Below are 21,443 nucleotides of genomic sequence, written 5' to 3'. Positions count from 1 at the left end.
CCTGCGCCGACCAACGACCCCAAGCAGTCAGATGGCGAAACACAGCGCCCCAGCCAAGCAGGCTGGCGTCCGTCGTCACCACTTGCCAAAGAACTGGAAGGAAGGACATGCCCTGGGAGATGAGAGGTGACGTCAGCCACCAGCTGAGGGACCCTTGACTCGGGAAGAGAGTCGGATAGGACGATCCAGGGACAAGACAGCCCTGTCCCACTGTGACAGAATGGCCTGCTAAAGAGGTTGAGAGTGAAATTGGGCAAAGGGGATTGCTTCGAACGTCACTACCATCCTGCCCAGAAACTTCATGGGCGATCAGAAGAAGGGAAGCCGAGGACCCTAAAGCAAGGGTACATCCCGACGAAGGATGGATCTCTTGTCCTCGGGAAGGAAGACTTTGGTCTGACGAGTGTCGAAGAGCATGCCCCGAAAAACGAGGCGCTGGGAAGCAACAAGACAGGATTTCTTCATGTTGACAAGCCACCCGAAGCGGACTAGGGTGTAGAGGACGATGGACAGGCTCTGGTGAGCCTGAGAAAAAGGGGGACGGAGCCTAGAAGAGGATGTCGCCGAGGTACAGAAAAAAAAAATAATAAGCCTCTGACCATCAAGATGGCTATCAGCTCTTCGTGCAAACCCTGGAAGCGGTTGCGAGAACGAACGGCAGGGTGAAGAACTGAAAATGGTCCTGGAGCACCACAAAGCACAGGAATCTGTGATGTCCCGGGAAAATCGAGACATGAAGGTAGGCGTCCTGAATTTCTATGGAACACAAAAGTTCTCGAACCTCCATGGAAGCAATTACTGAACGATGGGAATCCATCCTTAAGAGTCTCAGACAAACTCTCCAGTTCAGCAATTTGAGATCCAGAATGGGACGAAACTTGCTTTTTTTTTCTTCTTTTTCTTTTCTTCTTCTTCTTTCAGTACCACAAAAGATTGGAATAGCAACCAGTGAACCGTTTTTTTTCTGGGACGGGAACTATTACTCCGGCTTTGAGGAGAGAAGCGGTGGCTGCGAAGAAAACCCGGAACTAGAACGGGGACTCTTGGGGTCGGGATCCGAAGAAACGATCCCTGAGTTGTGAAACGAACTCTATTTTGTATCCCGAGGATACAACTTCCCTGACCCATGCGTCCTCTGCTGAGGGGATCCAGACATCCCTGAAGAAGGGAAAACCGCCCATCCTGGGAAGTGGGCTGGCGTCTTGCTGTGAGTCATGCCGAGGTGGATCCTCCAGTCCTAGCCCTGGAGGATCTACCCTGGGAGTAGCGGGAGCGCCAGGAAGGCGTGTGGTCTAAAGGAAACAGTCTTCTACTCTTGACGTGCCTGTGGCCTCTGTTGCTGCGGGGAAAAGGAGTTTGACGCCACGAAGCGACGTAAAGGCCGAAAGGATCGAAATTGCCGTCTAGGAGGGGGGCGACGAGGTGTAGACTTGTGCCCCCCGGTAGCGTCCTAATGATTTGGCCCAACTTAGAACCAAAGCGACGTGAACACTGAAAAAGGCAGGCTGGTAAGGGACTTTTTGAAGACAAATCCGCCTGTCAGGCCTTGAGCCAAACGGACTGATGGATGGCAACGGCATTGCTGGACACCTGAGCCGCAAAAGACGCGGCATCCAGGGAAGCGGAGACCAAGTATTCACCCGCATGAGAAAACTGGTTGGCAAGCTCCGCCAGCTGTCCAGGAGGGCCCCGTCCAGAATGCTCCGACGGAGTTGTGTGACCTTTGGATATGGATAATGAAACCCAAGTATAAGCAATGGCCGGGCAAAAATAGACGCAGCCGATTCGAAAGCTGAGCTCGCAAAGGTTTCTGACTCTATAGTTAGAATCTTTCAGAGATGCTCCGCCAGATAGCGGGAGGACCGTGTTGGAGGACAGAGTCCAATAAGCGGTGAGCTCCAGAGAAAAGGGATATAAAAAACGCCAAGGCGCTTTCCTCTCTGAAAGAGGCTGGTCGGATTCTCTTTTTTTTTTCTCGTCAGGGCCTTCTCGAATTCAGGGTGAGAAGCGAAGACCTTGGAAGGTGGCTTCGACCGTCTAAACGAAACCGCCTGATCCGCGCGTTCCGTAGAGGGATCTTTGATGCCACGGGTCTGGTTGATTGCTCCAATGAGGCTCTGAACCATATCCCTCATGTTAGCGATTTGGTCAGAATGCAGCTCCAAAACGTCCCTCTGAAGGTGCGTCCGAAAACGCCTCGCCTGACTCGGGAGAGGATCGGGAAGAAGCTGACCGCTGAAATGGGCCGTGAGGCGAGATGGAACGGGAAGAGGAGTCGCAATGGTGCTCCGGTCTGGACCTCTTTAAGGCCTATCCTGGTAGGCTCAGACGGGGCTACTTGTGACCCGCTGGCTACTGCGGAGGTCTGCCAGGACAATCTATCCAGAACGGACACCGGGGTCTGGGATACCCTGGTGAGATCCGCCACAGATTGAGACAGAGAGGAAGCCCACCCTGGGATAGGGTCCTCACTCTCTCGGGGCAGAGGGGGGGGGGGGGGGAGCCCAGAACGATGTGGGATCGCTGCAGTCCTGACAGGTGGGAGAGGACTGACCTAAGGGGAACCTGCCCTTACAGGAGAGCACAAAAGGTGCCTGACTAAAGCAGAGGAAGGGTATTGGTCTGCAGTGCAGAGCTACTCACGGAAGATGTCCTGTGGATAGCTTCGGCTGTAGGAGGAGGTCGGCAGGGAAGGCAGGTCCTGTAAGAAATCACCGCTGGGTCCACACGCCGGGAGTGGTGTAAGGCCCCGCACTCTGAAGTCCGCAGCATGAGCCAAGAAGCGCCGAAAGCAGCCGGCGCTGAAGCTGCATGATTGAGAGTACAAAGATGGCGCCGGCCGCAGTCTGTGCTGAGGCCAAGAGGAGTGGGCGGGGCTAAGCGCAGGAGAGGAGAGAGGGGAAGACGCGGGAGAAAAGCCCGCCGGAAAGAGGACGGGGCGGAGCCATAACGCCGCACTAGGCCCCGACCGAAGCCGGGGCCTAAATTAGCTCCCGGTGGCCGTCGGGAATGGAAGCCGCGGCGTGGAGGCCCCGCAAGGCTAGCCCACCCGACGGAGAGAGTGGGGGCTAGAGTCACTGCGGCGCGGTCTGTGCCTAGGCCAGGGAGTGGCTGGGGCAAAGCGCCGGAGAGAAGGGGGAAAACGCGGGAGAAAGACCCGCCGGAAAGAGGATGGGGGCGGGCCCGAAACACCGCACTAGGCCCCGACAGAAGCCGGGGCCTAAATTAGCCCCCGGTGGCCGGCGGAAAAGGTTCAGGCCCCGACCGAAGCCGGGGCCTGGATTAGAGCCTGGTGACCGCTGTGGGGGAGAGACGCCGTGGAAACCTTACAAGGCCCCGGCGCTACCGCCGCAATGAACCCCTTCTCTGGTGGACCCATGTGCCGCACAAGGGAAGCTGAAGAGAGATCCAGGGTGAGGTAAGAGCCCTGGACCCCAAACTGTGGGACACAGTGACTTCCCCATAAAACAACCCCTGAGCCCCACTCTTAGATTGCTAGACAGGGGAGAAAATACTCACCTTTCTTCATCTGTATACTTACCCTTGAATGATCTGGGATGGTATGGGGAAAATACTCACCTCAAACCTCCCACGCCGGTACTAACCTGAAGAGGAATGAGACGTCCAGGAGCTGATGGACGTCCTCGTCTCCGCAACCGACAGGCTCTGGTGGGCGAGTGGGTGGGGGACGGAGCCAGGACCGGACTTCTGAGTACGCTTGTGTGCTAGGATCTTGGTCCTGGAGAGGGATCTATGAGGATACGGGGTGGCAGTACACGCCGTACTCATAGTCCGTATTGTGGGACTACAGGTGTGACTGTTCACCCTGTATCCCTCCGGAAAACCTGAAAAGAAAATGACGTACATTGAGGTAGATAAGGGTCTAATGAAAGACCCGTGTTTCCCCTCCTACTGACACTAAGCTAAACTGAATATCCTACTTCCTGTCGGTAGGGTGTATACTGCAGAGGAGGAGCTAACTTTTTAATTTGCATAGTGTCAGCCTCCTAGTGGCAGCAGCATACACCCATGGTTCCTGTGTCCCCCAATGAAAGGCGATAGAGAAACATCAATAACTCCGACCATCAGCGCGCCAGGGACGTGATCATGGATCGACGATTGTCATGACAGCCGGGGTGACCACTGTGATTGCCATTACAAAGCTCCTTTAAAACCCTGCCTGTGCCTGGCCTTCAAAAGGAGTATGTGATTTCTGCTTTATTCAGCAATGCTTCAGCATTATAAAACAATATAAAAACAATTAACCAGTTTGGTAAACACTGTCAACGGGAAAAAATCAAAAACACTAAAATTACGTTTTTCAGTAGCCGCAGTTCTCCAAAAAATGCTGTAACAAGTGATCAAAAAGTCACATTTATCCAAAAATAGTACTAATAAAAACATTGTCTCGCCCAGCAAAAAAAGCTATCATAGATCTCTATTGACCAAAAAATAAAAATGGTACGGTTCTTGGAATTTTATTTATTTATTTTTTTTTTCAAACTTCTGATTTTTTTTTCACCACTGAAATAAAAAAAACCGGATAGGTTTGGTATCGACAATCATATTGATGTGGCAAATCATACTGTATGGTCATCTTTACCATAAAATGTACACAGTAAATACAATCCCCCCCTCCCCCCTCAACAAAATAAAACAAATTTTCCCACACTTGGAATTATTTTTCCCATTTTCGAGTACACTACCTGGTAAAATGAATTGTGTTATACAAAAGTACAACTTGTCCTGCAAAAAACGAACCCTCATATGTCTATGTGGATAGAAAAATAAAAGAGTTATGGCTCTGGGAAGAAAGGGAGGAAAAAACGGAAACGCAAAAATGAAAATTGGCTGCGGCATGAAGGGGTTAAGAATTGGCGATAGTCCAAGGGCCATGATCACAATTGATCTGCAGGACATTTAACAAAGAGTAGATATTAAAAAGAAATATGTATGTCACAGCTACATTTTCATGATTTCAGGGGAGGTAAGGTATGCGCACACGTTAAGTATTTGCAGGCATTTCTTCACCAAAAACATGTCTCTTGGCAGAAAAAACGCTGTATAAAATCCGTGCCACTTTTGCCGCATTTTTAATGTGTGTTTTTTTCACAATAATTTGAATGGGTGAAAAATGCTGCAAAAAATGCTGAAAGAATTGACATGTTGTAGAGGTGTAACTGCATCAAACCTGCAAGGAAAAAATAATTACCATGTGCATGAGATTTCAGAAAGCTCCTTCACTTTGCTGGTAAAAGTGAAACGCTGTGTTCTTTCCATTGTAAGACCGAGCAGACAAAACATGGAAAAAACGCAATGTGTGAACAAAATCCTTAGTCTTTAGCCCACAAACGATAGAATTTGTGATAAAACGTTTATGTACCTCCAGATGACTTCACAAGGAGCAAGGAGGTACAGTACAAGTCCGCGATGATCTACAGTCATGTACATGCATTCTTGCTGTATAAACACCTGAACACTACAAAGATTGCCTTTAATGCGTCTTAGAACAATGTGTCATTATACAATAACTTATTGCTTAAATCAGATTTTTATGCTAAATGAATTTATAAAAAAATGAGTTTATATCATTGCGAAGGGAAGGAGAGGAGTTGAGCTGTGACTATCACCTATGGAAAAGGGAGATCCTGTGTAGTCTTCTGTTACCTTTCACTGTTCTACTGTCTGTGTGAGACTGCTGAAAAGTCATTTGTACAGTGTACACAAAGGGAATTATAAGTCCAGTATTATGCTTAGTGGCCAGTGTGAAAGTGATGAAAATAAAGAAAAAAAACATTAAAGGATTAAAGGGAACCTGTCACCCCCAAAATCGAAGATGAGCTAAGCCCACTGGCATCAGGGGCTTATCTACAGCATTCTGTAATGCTGTAGATAAGCCCCCGATGTATCCTGAAAAATGAGAAAAAGATGTTAGATTATACTCATCCGATGGGTGTCGCGGTCCGGTCCGGCGCCTCCAGTCTTCATATGATGACGTCCTCTTCTTGTCTTCACGCTGCGGCTCCGGCGTACTTTATCCGCCCAGTTGAGGGCAAAGCAAAGTACTGCAGTGCGCAGGCGCCGGGCCTCTCTGACCTTTCCTGGCGCCTGCGCACTGCAGTACTTTGGGAACAAAGTACGCCTGTGCGGGAGCCGCAGCATGAAGACAAGAAGAAGACGTCATCGTAAGAAGATGGGCGGCCCCGGACCGGACCGCGACGCCCATTGTACCGGGACCGCCCCGGGTGAGTATAATCTAACCTCTTTTTCTCATCTTTCAGGATACATCGGGGGCTTATGTACAGCATTCCAGAATGCTGTGCCCTTGATGGCAGTGGGCTTAGCTCCACTTCCATTTTGGGGATGACAGGTTCCCTTTAATACAGAACCTGATTTAAGCATCATGTCATTTTCTGATAACATTGCTCTTAATCATTTTGATAACCAAACTATGTAATTACATATTTTTAAAATCACGTACCTGGACTAAATAGGACAATTGCTTTCAGGTAGGCATACTCGTAACCATCAAGTCCAAGTTTAACCATACTAGTGCAGAAGTCTTGAAGTTTAAAGATGTGGTCCATCACCAACTTTAATTTATCCCCAGATAGCTTGTCTGTGAGAAGAGATCACACCATTCTGTTCATTGTAAACTCCTGCTACTAAGAACAACTTAACAAGTGCTATGGAGTGAGAAAACAGCAGACATGCTAAGCCACAATGGTTTTCATGTACCTGCATTGTCCCTTCCAATGTATATGGTTTCACTTGAGGCACCTTACTTTTATGGTGCTCAATTAAAAACTAAACTTTTCACACAATGATGTACATTTTAGCAGAATATTTATGACTAGTGGATTTCCTTAGCCATCTCTCATATCTATAAGATTTATTGAAACAGCTCTGCGGCTCTCATCCGTTTTCATAGCTTCATCTCTACTAGTCAAGAAAAGGATGAGCAAGGAATAACCCTTTCAACTGGCCAGAACTTCTGAGGACAAAAAGATGAAACATCTGCGTTAGAGAGAAGTAGGGACACCAAAGGTTTCACGTGTGTGCCCACCTTTACACACTGCTCATGTTCAGCTGAAAGAGACACTAGTTGATCAGACTCGGACTGTCAATAGGTTTGGAAGGGGCAGTAGCCTCTACTAAATTAGTTTCCTCAAACCATAACAAGAGATTTGCACCAATACTTATTCGGCACAATGCATATTATACCACCTCCCAGGTGGACGAGTGCTCAATGTTCCACACTGTCTCCAAAACCTTCTTTCATCTAGGGTTGCTCTTAGATCCTAGGCTTTTGGGAACAAGTGATATTTTTAAATGATATACTGGGATCTTTGGTCTGGCTGTGCCCCCCAAAAATTCTTGTGTCTTAGTTTGGAAGATTGCAATTCTAGTTGTACGCTTATTTTTTGCTAAAATCTCTTTATTATGTGTTGGCGTTATATAAATAAAATTATTATTATTATGTAAAATAGTAAGGAAATGGTTGTAGACTCAATCCCGACTAGATCTGAATGGATATCACCCTGGGACAGAGGGTTGCAAAACCACCAAAATCGGTTGCCTGGCCACATTTGAGGCACTGATTCTAAGGGAAGCAAATAAAATATCATGGTCCGCTGCAGCTTTACATATATCGTCATGTCAACCCCCCATTTATATTTCAGAGGGTTTTCTACATTTATACACAAACAACTACTGTACCCTTGGCCTTTGCCATGGTAACCTACTTAATAATCTGAACTCAATTTCTTCTTCTGAGTTCTATATTTTTGTCTCTTTGTACCCCTTATCATTTATTATTGATTTTTGCTAATAGCCATTATGTTTAATTTTTGCTAACAAAGGTAAAAATGCTTGACACTCATTACTGGTATCCTTTTGTATTGATTGTATTCACTTTAACTTATATTGTACTGCTTGGCACTTTGTCATAAGAATCCTAAATAAAAGTTACTGTTTGATTAAAAAAAAACAAAAAAACAATTAACATGAAAGTTGAGTAGCAACAAGGTGGACAGTAGGGGTAGCAGCAGCGGTAAGCGTACCTAAGATCTATTTCTATGCCATCCTTATATCCACCGCCGTACAAGAACTACCATCAGGCACCAAACCATTGCATGAATACTATTTTTACATGCAGGCAACTCCTGTGGTCACCACAAAAAAGACCCGCAAAGCCTTCTCTGTTGTGATGTGTCTGCAGAACATTTTATGATCTTACACATCAAGTTAGAAACAAGAACAGTCAGAGCTGGTAATATGCACAAAACTAACTAGTTTTAATCTTTTCATTTTAAGTTCTCATATAGACATTAGTTTTTCACAGACAGAACCCGTGACTATTATAGACTATGGGGCTGCCTGTGTATTTTTGTAGAATGAGTGGTCTGTGCCAAAATATGGAGACATGTTTGAGTTTTATGCGAATCACAGTTCAAACTCACTAACGCAGGTCTATGGGTGTGAAAAAAAAAAATTGATACGCTGATGTATTCCAATTTTCCCTAACTGATAGGAAGGAGAAGCTTCAGAAACCTCCATTTCATAAAACTGATTAAACTGGTAAAAACTGGCATACTCGCCAAACTGGTGAAAATGTGATCGAGAACACTGGTGAAACTTAGTTGTTGTTTTTTTAATATGAGAAAAATCACCTACGTCTGAATGAGGCCTAGCACTCACCAATTACAGGTGTTGTCCCCTTTGAGAATAGTTTTAACTAATAATAATTGTACTTTAACAGGTCAAGTCCAGTTCTACTGCTCAATGGCTGCTCCGGGTGTCTGCAGCACTGACGTCACATGGACCATGCTGCACACAACTGAGCTTAGCGGCTTTGCCCGTGTAGACGACTCGAGCTGCTGAGCTCACTGATCGGCTGCCCCCCCATCAAGGCAGCCAGTCAGTGAGCCCAGTGACTTGTGCTGTCTACACGGGCAGAGCCGCCAAGCTCACGTATTAGTTACAGAACGGTCAACGTGACATCGGTGCTGCAAAAAACATAAAACTGGGGCTCAGTGCTGAACTCAGAGTAAGCAAAGCTGAATTTGCTTTTTTCTACTAAGGGAAATTAGCGGAATTTTTTTTTCTAAAAGCAGACAACCCCTTAAAAGCTCTCATATTGTGGAGATGTAGGCAGAAGCTCTTACCATGCTGCAAGCCGTGCAGGTGATTAACAAACGCTGTTAGTATGGTCGACACATTCATCACCTGTGAGCACTGAGCAAGGCCAAGCGAAAACAGTTCATTCCAGCACGCTTTCACTAGGGAGATGCTGACCTCTTGCCTAATGAGAAAAACAGGATTAGTGAGCCTGCTGTACAGAATGCTCTCTTCATGTACACTGTGAAATACTTCAAGAGGTAAATAACACTTCTTTAATCCCTTTCCCACCATGGAACGTTTTTGCTTTGATTTCATTTGTCCACAACTTCAAGAGCCATCATTTTTGTATTTCTCTGCCACTATAATTTGCCATATAAATGTAATGAAAAACAAAACAAAAGGATTTCCGCTTATGTTGTCTGCGTTACATTTGTAAGGCACACACGTTAACTGTATTCGATGATTTAACAGGTGACAAAGGGGTTTCCCACTAACAAAGTTCATTTTAATCAATGGATCTTGGAATAATAATAATAAGTTCCACCATTGGATGTGTTTAAATAAAATGCTCCTGTGCTGAGATAATCTTATAAATGTGCCCCTGCTATGTACTGTGTAATGGCTGTGTCTGACCATACAGGAACATTTCTTAAAAACAGGCATGGAAATATTTTAGCTAAAAAAGAACCAGCTGTGATCCCCTGCTGTAATATCTGTATACTATTTTGCTTCCTCCCCTGCCCAGGAGCTGTGGTATGATCAGACCATGTTCCTGTACAGTCACACACAGCCAATACACAGTACACAGCAGGGGCACATTTATAAGATTATCTCAGCACAGGGACATCTTTCTTTAAGACATCTAATTGTGGAAATTATTATTATTCCCAGATCTATTAATAAAAAACAACTTTAAAAATTAACTTTATCTGTAAACCCTTTAAACTTTTGATTTTTATTGTTTATTCTTAGTCCTTTGGTCTCAAGTGAACTGCAATACTTCTCTATTGGAGTTTGCTGTAAATGTAGTACTCTCTTATGAAGTCCTGCCTAAGGATAAGCATTGTAAAAGTACAAATATGTAGACACCAGATGCATCGGGTATTCAAGAATATGCATGTCCACGTAGTATATTGCGCAGCCACGTAGTATATTGCCCAGCCACGTAGTATATTGCCCAGCCACATAGTATATTGCCCAGCCACATAGTATATTGCCCAGCCACATAGTATATTGCCCAGCCACATAGTATATTGCCCAGCCACATAGTATATTGCCCAGCCACGTAGTATATTGCCCAACCACGTAGTATATTGCCCAACCACATGGTATATTGCCCAGCCACGTAGTATATTGCCCAGCCACGTAGTATATTGCCCAGCCACGTAGTATATTGCCCAGCCACGTAGTATATTGCCCAGCCACGTAGTATATTGCCCAGCCACGTAGTATATTGCCCAGACACGTAGTATATTGCCCAGACACGTAGTATATTGCCCAGACACGTAGTATATTGCCCAGACACGTAGTATATTGCCCAGACACGTAGTATATTGCCCAGACACGTAGTATATTGCCCAGACACGTAGTATATTGCCCAGCCACGTAGTATATTGCCCAGTCACGTAGTATATTGCCCAGTCACGTAGTATATTGCCCAGCGACGTAGTATATTGCCCAGCGACGTAGTATATTGCCCAGCGACGTAGTATATTGCCCAGCGACGTAGTATATTGCCCAGCGACGTAGTATATTGCCCAGCGACGTAGTATATTGCCCAGCGACGTAGTATATTGCCCAGTCACGTAGTATATTGCCCAGCGACGTAGTATATTGCCCAGTGACGTAAACAGCAGAGCCACGTAGTATATTGCCCAGCGACGTAGTATATTGCCCAACCACGTAGTATATTGCCCAGCCACGTAATATATTGCCCAGTGACGTAGTATATTACCCAGCCACGTAGTATACTGCCCAGTCACGTAGTATATTGTCCAGCCACGTAGTATATTGCCCAGTGACGTAGTATATTGCGCAGCCACGTAGTATATTGCCCAGTGACGTAGTATATTGCGCAGCCACGTAGTATATTGGCCAGTTTTGTAGTATATTGCCTAGTGACGTAGTATATAGCCCAGCCACATAGTATATTGCCCAGTTACATAGTATATTACCCAGTGACGTAGTATACAGCACAGAGCCACGTAGTATATTGGGCAGTGACGTAGTATATTGCCCAGTGACGTAGTATACAGCACAGAGCCACGTAGTATATTGCACAGCGAAGTAGTATACAGCACAGAGCCACGTAGTATATTGGCGAGTCACGTAGTATATTGCCCAGCCACGTAGTATATTGCCCAGCCACGTAGTATATTGCCCAGCCACGTAGTATATTGCCCAGCCACGTAGTATATTGCCCAGCCACGTAGTATATTGCCCAGCGACGTAGTATATTGCCCAGCGACGTATATTGCCCAGTGACGTAGTATATTGCCCAGTGACGTAGTATACAGCACAGAGCCACGTAGTATATTGCACAGCGAAGTAGTATACAGCACAGAGCCACGTAGTATATTGGCGAGTCACGTAGTATATTGGCCAGCTACGTAGTATATTGCCCAGCCAGATTTGTCACAGGTTAAAAAATAAACATATACTCACCTTTCCGAAGGCCCCTTGTAGTCCACGGCAGCTTCTGGTCCCAGGGTTGGTATGAGAGCAGGACCTGTGATGACGTAGCGGTCACATGACCGTGACGTCATGGCAGGTCTTTCTAGCGCAGGCGCACAGGGCCTGTGATGACGTCGCGGACACATGACCGTGAAGTCATGGCAGGTCCTTCTGCCATACCATCTTTGCCACTGGAAACTGCAGCGGAAGATGGCGGCCGGCGCGAACGGCTACGGAGGGTGAGTATAGCAGGTTTTTTTTTTAATTATTATTATTTTTAACATTACATTTTTTACTATTGATGCCGCATAGGCAGCGTCAATAGTAAAAAGTTGGGGACACACAGGGTTAATAGTGGCGGTAACGCGTTACCCGCGGCATAACGCGGTTACCCGCGGCATAACGCGGTCCGTTACCGCCGGCATTAACCCTGTGTTAACGGTGACCGGAGGGGAGAATGTGGGCGACAGGCACTGAGTGCGGGGAGTAAGGAGCGGCCATTTTCTTCCGGACTGTGCCTGTCGCTGATTGGTTGCAGCAGCCATGACCCTTAGACAATTATAAAGTAGACGAGGATCCTCAGAAGGCTGGCATGTTAACTCATTAATATCTGATGATTGTGGAGTTGGGAAAGCTAAAAAAGGAAGGAGTTAAAAATGTATGTTATGGATTGAATTGCTGTGCGACCTTTTGTAAAGAATGCCTTTATAAAGAATTCTCATTATAGGGAACTTCATCTTTGTGGAGGGGAAAAAAACAGTACTCAAATCTATTTATTATGCTTTCACTGAAATGTCCTACTTACCCGAGTGCATGAAAGGAGGGAATGGAGCGGGCCCAGTGTATGGACAGAAATAAGAGTCGCGATGCCGATTCACAAATATAGTGCACGTTCAAGTATTCAGGCATTGGGGAAGGCATTGTGAGCTGGGAAGAATGGAAAGAGGTTCTAAGCATTAGGAAGCAATACATTACTATAGAAGAAAGACAACGAAAATGAATGGAAAACATGAAGAAATGTAGGATATGTAAGGTAAAAGGTCCCTATCATTTTTGAGCTATCTTCCATAAAGTTCTATATTTAACCTCTTCAGGGGATGGCATTTTCTTATTTTTGTGCTTTTGTTTTTTTTTCCCATGAGCCATTAGTTTTTTATTTCTGCATAAACATGGCCATACGTAGACTTATTTTTTGTACGACAAATTGTAGTTGTGAATGATACCATTCACTTTACCATCATACTGAAAAGTGGGAACAATTTCCAGGTTTGGTGAAATTGTAAAACAAATTCAATGGTGCCATTGTATTATTGGCTTTTGATTAAATAGTGTAAAAATAATATGAAAATATGACTCCCAAGATCACTACAATTACAGCAATACCAAACTTAGAAAAATTCAGAAACAAAAAAAATGATTGATCTGTTCGCCATTTTTTGTTGAGACCTGTAAAGTTTGTACTTTTCCAGCAATGGAGAGGAGTGAGGGCTTCGTTTTTGGCATGGCGAGCTGACGTTTTATACATACACCATTTTGGGATCCATAGGATGTTACGATCACTTCTTATTGTACTTTTTTTTTTTTAGGGAGATATGCTCACTGAAAAAAAATACAATTATGTTTTGTTTCCTTCACCCCATTTACTGCAAGGGTTAGTTCTATATTTTGATAGACTGGAATTTTACTACACCAAACATGTTTTTTTTAAAAGGGGGAGAAAGGTGTTGATTTTAAATTCCATTTATAATTTTAAGAATTTTTTATTTTTTTTACGTCCACTGAATGGACTTCAACCTGCAGTCTTTTGATCACATGCTATACAGTATACTGGTAACACAATAGTGCAAGCAGTACATAGAGAAAATCACAGTTCTCTATGAAGCTCAACCAAACATCTCAGGTAGAGTTGGCAGTGAGACAGTCTTCAGCACGCCACCGGCTGGTGTTAACCCATCAGTCGCACCGGGGTGCCGATGGGAGCCAGAGTGCACATGCACTGACAATGTCATTAAAACACCGCTGGCAGAGTGATGCTGACATCAAAACAGCAGAGATCAGAACTCCGATCCAGCTGCTGATCTTAGCACCAGATGACGAATAGGTTCTGTAGCGTGACGAGGGAGTGAAGTTCCTGAGCTTCTTCCACACGTGTGGACCCCAGCTCACAGGGGTAAAGAGAAAATATAATTGTCAAATTCATTCACTATCATTGATCTTTTCCTTACTTTGTCCTGAAGGAGTGGGAGGACACATTAAATAAGACATTATTACTGCGCCTCAAGCAGCGCTGGCACTTTACAGTAAGAATCATAGAAGTGGCTGACAGATGCAAAGGTTCAAACTGAAGAACGGACATACAGTTAGGGCCAGAAATATTTGGACAGTGACACAATTTTCGCGAGTTGGGCTCTGCATGCCACCACATTGGATTTGAAATGAAACCTCTACAACAGAATTCAAGTGCAGATTGTAACGTTTAATTTGAAGGGTTGAACAAAAATATCTGATAGAAAATGTAGGAATTGTACACATTTCTTTACAAACACTCCACATTTTAGGAGGTCAAAAGTAATTGGACAAATAAACATAACCCAAACAAAATATTTTTATTTTCAATATTTTGTTGCAAATCCTTTGGAGGCAATCACTGCCTTAAGTCTGGAACCCATGGACATCACCAAACGCTGGGTTTCCTCCTTCTTAATGCTTTGCCAGGCCTTTACAGCCGCAGCCTTCAGGTCTTGCTTGTTTGTGGGTCTTTCCGTCTTAAGTCTGGATTTGAGCAAGTGAAATGCATGCTCAATTGGGTTTAGATCTGGAGATTGACTTGGCCATTGCAGAATGTTCCACTTTTTGGCACTCATGAACTCCTGGGTAGCTTTGGCTGTATGCTTGGGGTCATTGTCCATCTGTACTATGAAGCGCCGTCCAATCAACTTTGCAGCATTTGGCTGAATCTGGGCTGAAAGTATATCCCGGTACACTTCAGAATTCATCTGGCCACTCTTGTCTGCTCTTATGTCATCAATAAACACAAGTGACCCAGTGCCATTGAAAGCCATGCATGCCCATGCCATCACGTTGCCTCCACCATGTTTTACAGAGGATGTGGTGTGCCTTGGATCATGTGCCGTTCCCTTTCTTCTCCAAACTTTTTTCTTCCCATCATTCTGGTACAGGTTGATCTTTGTCTCATCTGTCCATAGAATACTTTTCCAGAACTGAGCTGGCTTCTTGAGGGGTTTTTCTGCAAATTTAACTCTGGCCTGTCTATTTTTGGTATTAATGAATGGTTTGCATCTAGATGTGAACCCTTTGTATTTACTGTCATGGAGTTTTCTCTTTACTGTTGACTTAGAGACAGATACACCTACTTCACTGAGAGTGTTCTGGACTTCAGTTGATGTTGTGAACGGGTTCTTCTTCACCAAATTAAGTATGCGGCGATCATCCACCACTGTTGTCATCCGTGGACGCCCAGGCCTTTTTGAGTTCCCAAGCTCACCAGTCAATTCCTTTTTTCTCAGAATGTACCCAACTGTTGATTTTGCTACTCCAAGCATGTCTGCTATCTCTCTGATGGATTTTTTCTTTTTTTTCAGCCTCAGGATGTTCTGCTTCACCTCAATTGAGAGTTCCTTTGACCGCATGTTGTCTGCTCACAGCAACAGCTTCCAAATGCAAAACCACACACCTGGAATCCACCCCTGACCTTTTAACTACTTCATTGATTACAGGTTAACGAGGGAGACGCCTTCAGAGTTAATTGCAGCCCTTAGAGTCCATTGTCCAATTACTTTTGGTCCCTTGAAAAAGAGGACGCTATGCATTACAGAGCTATGATTCCTAAACCCTTTCTCCGATTTGGATGTGGAAACTATCATATTGCAGCTGGGAGTGTGCACTTTCAGCCCATATTATATATATAATTGTATTTCTGAACATGTTTTTGTAAACAGCTAAGGCCTCTTTCACACTTCAGTTATTTGGCATCAGTCTAAAACCGCCATTTTCCTCAAATAACGGATCCGTCATTTTTTTTTGACGGATCCGTTATTTTCCCATAGACTTGCATTAGTGACGGATTGTGACGGATGGTCGTCCGTTCCATCCGCCATGCGACGGATCCGTCGAAATTTGGCGGACGTTTTCTGAAAATAGACGGACATTGCAACGTTTTTTGTCAACGCCGAAATGGCGGATCGCGACGGATCCGTCGCGTCCGCCATTCCATAGAATGGCTGCCTATGGGCGACGGATCCGCCGCAACCGTTTTTTCGGCGGATCCGTCGCCCCAATCCGTTTTTTCAATTGCGCATGCTCCAAAAAGTAGATACTTCTCCCAGACAACCCCCAAGTAACGGATCCGTCAAAAAAAACGGATCCGTTAGAACCGTTTTCGCAACAATTGTGACGGATCCGTCAATCCGTCACTATGTCGGTAGTGACTGACGCCAAAAGACTGAAGTGTGAAAGAGGCCTAAAATAACAAAACTTGTGTCACTGTCCAAATATTTCTGGCCCTAACTGTATGACATAAAAAAGGAGCAAGATTAGGTGTATTTGTTGTGAAAACTGAGTGTTCAATTCATCTACATGTTAAAAATACTATAGACTAACCGACCAAAAAAATACAGTATAAACTGTTAACATTCTCTTTAGGTACAAAAAGAATGACAAGTTTCTAACATGGTGGGAGAGATTTTCCAGAAAAAGAAGAGCAGAGAACTACCTTGAAGGCTATGTGGGAATCACTGAGGAGTGGTCCTTCCATTTCAACAACTCCAATTTCTTGAAATAGGCTAGAGCTAGAGTCAATGTTTTCTGTGGAGTCCTGGGAAGAGCTTTCAGATGGGTTAAGCGCTTTAGCCAGTGTGTCAAATGCTCTGAAATGAAAAATAATGACACTAAGAAAACCTTGGTTTATCTAGATCTCTGTACTCTGCAATGACTCAACCTGTCCCCCCCCCCCAGGCATAATCCCATCGGATATTTTTGCCTGAACTTACCCCCCCCCCCCCCCACACACACACACACAGACACAAAAGGCACCAGGAATTTTTATTTATTTTTTTACAAACATTATGATCGCTGTTCCCAATGGGGTTCACAATCTAAATTCCCTATCAGTATGTCCTTGGCGTGTTATAGGAAAACAGAGTACCCGGAGGAAACCCACACAAACATGTTTTCCTTGGTGGGATTTGAACCCAGGACCCCAGAGCTGCAAAACAACAGTGCTAACCAATGAGCCGTCAAGTAAGCATGTCTGGTACCCCCCTATCTTCTATCCCAAATTGTATGCCCATTCAGCCATACAGTTTTCATATACATTTACAAAAAGGTATAAATCAAAATAGTTTGTACCTTGTGACTTCATTATTGGATTGATTATCTTGTGGAATTTCCGAGAGTGACGTATCACCATTACTTAAACCTTCAACAATAGATAATTCTGTGCTGGATTGAGATAATTCATTTGATTTGCTAAAATTTGCAAGTGACGTGACAACATTGGCCAAAGTGCTTAAATCTCCCTGACAGGCTTCAACCTGCTATAAAACAAAGAATGGGGTTATCAGGCAGAAACATATCATGAGTCCTGTATGTGTGGACTTTACAAGAATGTACACCATGAATTCTTAAAAGGGTTTTCGCACAAACAAAAGTTCATATTACAGTGCAGATTTTTCTCTACTTGTTTGAGGGTGCCATGTTACATTGGCAGAGCCCCTGAGGTGCCAGAACAGAAGAACATTCATAAGTGACCCCATTTTATAAACTAAACCACTCAAATTCATCTAGGGGTGCAGTGATCATATTGACCCCACAAGTGTGTCACAGGCTTTTATACCATTGGGCAATGAAAAAAAAAAAACACATTATGTGAAGAATTGGTTTTATTTATTTTTTTACGCCATCCCTCATGCAATATAAGTGATTAGGCAACTTTATTTTTCCGTGTGATTACAGTGATACCAGATTTATATCGGGTTTTATGTTTGGCTGCTGTTACACTAAAATACGTTTTTTGTTGCGAAAACTAGTTTGTGCATCACTATATTTTTAGAGCTATTATTTTTCCATATTTCGACCGATAAGCCATAACATGACTGTTTTTTGCGAGACAAGCTGATATTTTTATTAGTACCATTTTAGGGCACATGAGATTTTTTGATCGCTTTCTATTCTGGTTTTTGGGAGACAGAATGAACAAAAAACAGCAATTCAGGAATTGCTTTTTTTTCTTTTTTTAAATATAGTTTTGTGTGTGGTAAAATTGGTAAGTCAGTACGATTACAGTGATACCCAATTTATTTAGATTTTTTTATGTTTTGGTGCTTTTACACAAAAGCCATTTTTGCATTGCTTTATTCTGAGAGCTATAAAACTCTTCTTATTTTTCTGCTGATGAAGCTGTATGACGGCTTGTTTCTTGTGGGACAAGATGACATTTTCAGTGGTACCATTTTTTATTTCCAATCGTCTTTTTGATCGCGTTTTATTGCACTTTTTTTTCGGCGGGATGATAAAGCATTGTTTTCTGCTTTTTTACAGTGTTCACTGAAGGGGTTAACTAGTGGGACAGTTTTATAGAGCGAGTCGTATTTATTGGAAAAATTTTGGGATTTTTAAAAAAAATTATTTTACACGTTTAAATAATTTATTTTTTAAAAACTTTTTTTACATTGTCACATTCTGGGACACAGATCGCTGATCTGATACTCTGCACTGCAGAGTATCACATCAGCATCTGATAGGCAGGGAAGGAGGCATATCAGCGCTTTCTCTCAGCAGGCGCTCACAAACCACCTTCCCTGCAGGACCCCGAAGGACCATGTTGTGGCCGCGGGTCTCCATGGAAAAGAACTTATTCTCTGCGCGATGCTCCTCTATGCCGCTGTCTCTACTGACAGTGGCATCAAAGGGGTTAAATGCAAGCAATCGGTGCTAGCACCAATCATGGGTGTTACTGCAGGGTGTCAGCTGTCACACAGAGCTGACACCCGCTCATGATCGCCGAGGCACTAAGCGTGAGACCGCATGATTGTGCCGCCGTACATATACTGCTGTTTGCGGGAACACAGCTCCCACAGAGCGGTATATGTTCGGTGCATGTCGGGAAGGGATTGAAGAGGTTATCCACTACTTAAGACAACCCATTTTCAATCCCCTTATTTACCCCCAGTAAAATATTAATACCTATACTCACCTCCCGTGCCGTCAGAGTATTGTTGGCGGCAGATTTCCTGGGGTTCCCATCACATTGGTATGTTACACAATCCCTGATGCCACTCACTTCACACTTCTCTACTATGGATGTAATTGACATCTGAAGGAAGTGAAAGAGCAACTGCTGCTCTCGATTCCTCCGGATGTCTGATTTGTCCGAATGAGGGAAGAGAGAAGGCAGCGCTGACTGGCTGCAGGTATCATGTGACAGTAGGTCACGCAAATCCCGAGAAAACGGGCACCAACAGCACTGGAATGGGGCCGTTATCTGAGGTGAGAAGAAGTGTTATCTTACTGGGCAAAACATACGGATTGAAAAATGGTTGTCTAAGTAAAGAACAACCCCTTTAAGTCAAGTTTTTGGTGTACATGTATTTAAAAAAAACAAAAAACCAAACAACAAAAATGGAAATATTGGTTTCATTTTTTATTTCACGATATTTACTTTAAAAAAGAAAAAAAACAATCTTGCTATTTTCCCACTGGCCACTCGGTCTTTTTTAGACTCATACATACTGTCCACTCAGGAAGAGTTCACAGTATCCATAGCAGTAGAAGCAGGATTATGGTGACAGGTAGCATCTCTACACACAGCTTAAAACACAGGATCCACCAATTACAATAGGTGATGTGACAGTTTCCTCTGCACTCCCATTAGACACTTCAATACAAAAGATAGGGTCAGGGTCTAAGCATTGTGGCTAGGTACATGTGTTGTTTCTTGAAACAACAGACAATTAGAGTCTAAAAAAGTCCCAATGGCCAGTGCAAAAATTGCAAGTTTTATATTTTTTTAATTTTAAACACAGATCGTGATATTTAATAAAAATTTAACAAACAAAAAGTTGACTTAAATACGGCAAGTAATTTTTGCATGACAGCTTCACTTTAAGGTCCACTTAATTTCTCACACAGTTCTACTGTTTGTAGAATTCATTGGGATCCATTTATCTTTTATTTCTTAACCTTTTACCTTTTCATGTGTTATTAGCATGGGCTCGGTTTTAATCCCAGAAGACTGTATATTCACTAACATTCCTGAATCCAACAAATTGCTTGATCTGGAATAAAAAAAAAATAATTGAAAAGGTGGTAGTAGAGATGAAGGAACATGGGCTTTGGAATCTGCTAAGCATTGTAAGGATTCGCTCACATGTGCGTATAAAATCGGCAAGTGCAATATACTAGAGAAATAGTTACTTACCGATAACGTTTTTTCTCTGAGCCCACGACGACACCACGGAGAGAGGGGATCAGCCCCCAGGGACAGGAATCCTACAGATAAAAAGGCAGTACCTCTCTCCTGCATCAGTTGTTTTAGAGAGAACTAAAGAAACTTCAGATCAACAACATGAATAACGAAAAAATATTTATCATTACTTATGAAACTTAATGGAGCCACCGCGTGTCAAAAAAATAAAAATTTATATACACACAAATATTATATATATATATATATATATATATATATATATATATATATATATATATATATATATATATATATATATATATACATATATACACACACACACACATACAAACACACTGCATGCAGACATATTAGGCAAGTTGTATTTGAGAGGATTATTTTTATTATTGATCAACAACTATGTTCTCAATCAACCCAAAAGACTCGTAAATATCAAAGCTTAATATTTTTGGAAGTTGGAGAAGCTGCCTGGATCGGACTAGTCGGCCCCGGCTTCCCACGCTGATCCAAAGGTAAGCTGCTGTCCACGTCGAATAAAGGTTTCCCACGGACAGGAAACCCACTGATTCAGGAGCGAGGTACCGCTTTTTATCTGTAGGTTTCCTGTCCCTGGGGGCGGATCCCCTCTCTCCGTGGTGTCGTCATGGGGGAAAGAGAAAAAAAACAAAACATCTCATTGCACTCGCACCAATGTTATTCAATGAGGCAGTGTTCATCTACATGTTTTTCTTCATGTGGAATTGAGGTGAGAAAAAAAATGGAGCATGCTGCATATGGACATCTAAAGCGGCCAAGACTCACCAATGCAAGCCAAAGGGTGCAAGAAAAATAAAAATTGCATGGCACATGGACCATGTCGTCAGCTTTGTAATGTCCACTGACATCAAACCCAAGGGCTAGTAATGGAGAGGTGTCTGTCAGACACCATAAGTTAAAAACAAAAAAATACACAGAGAAAAGTCCTTTTATTATACATTTTTACAGCGCCATTTATTCCATGGCGCTTTACATGTGAAAAGGGACAAATGTAGACAAATACAATAAATATGAGCAAAAAACAAGGCACTAACAGGTACAGAAGAAGGAAGGACCCTGTCCGCGAGGGCTCCCAGGCTGCTTTAATTGTAAAAAGCACTCCTTAACTATTACCCTATCTTACCATTTAATACCATAAGAAAAATTAATCCTAAGTGTCTGCCGT

At 43.5% G+C, this 21,443-nt stretch overlaps 1 protein-coding gene across 2 annotated transcripts in view; it reads right to left on the bottom strand.

The window, feature by feature from the left end:
- The window catches only part of NR2C1 (nuclear receptor subfamily 2 group C member 1), a 101,432-nt gene that overhangs the window by 8,802 nt on the left and 71,187 nt on the right, over positions 1-21,443 (bottom strand). The window contains exons 8-13 of one of the 2 annotated variants that reach the window (XM_069764726.1): positions 20,003-20,090; positions 17,164-17,351; positions 16,529-16,682; positions 12,602-12,723; positions 9,168-9,304; positions 6,482-6,619 (exon numbers count right to left, since the gene is read on the bottom strand). In XM_069764726.1, the coding sequence (XP_069620827.1) occupies positions 6,482-6,619; positions 9,168-9,304; positions 12,602-12,723; positions 16,529-16,682; positions 17,164-17,351; positions 20,003-20,090 (827 nt within the window). The remainder of the gene's footprint in view (positions 1-6,481; positions 6,620-9,167; positions 9,305-12,601; positions 12,724-16,528; positions 16,683-17,163; positions 17,352-20,002; positions 20,091-21,443) is intronic. The other variant, XM_069764728.1, reaches the window with a different exon arrangement.

This window comes from Ranitomeya imitator, chromosome 4 (genome assembly GCF_032444005.1).
Source record: "Ranitomeya imitator isolate aRanImi1 chromosome 4, aRanImi1.pri, whole genome shotgun sequence".
Lineage (NCBI taxonomy): Eukaryota > Metazoa > Chordata > Amphibia > Anura > Dendrobatidae > Ranitomeya > Ranitomeya imitator.
This window is presented reverse-complemented; position numbering and strand designations above follow the sequence as displayed.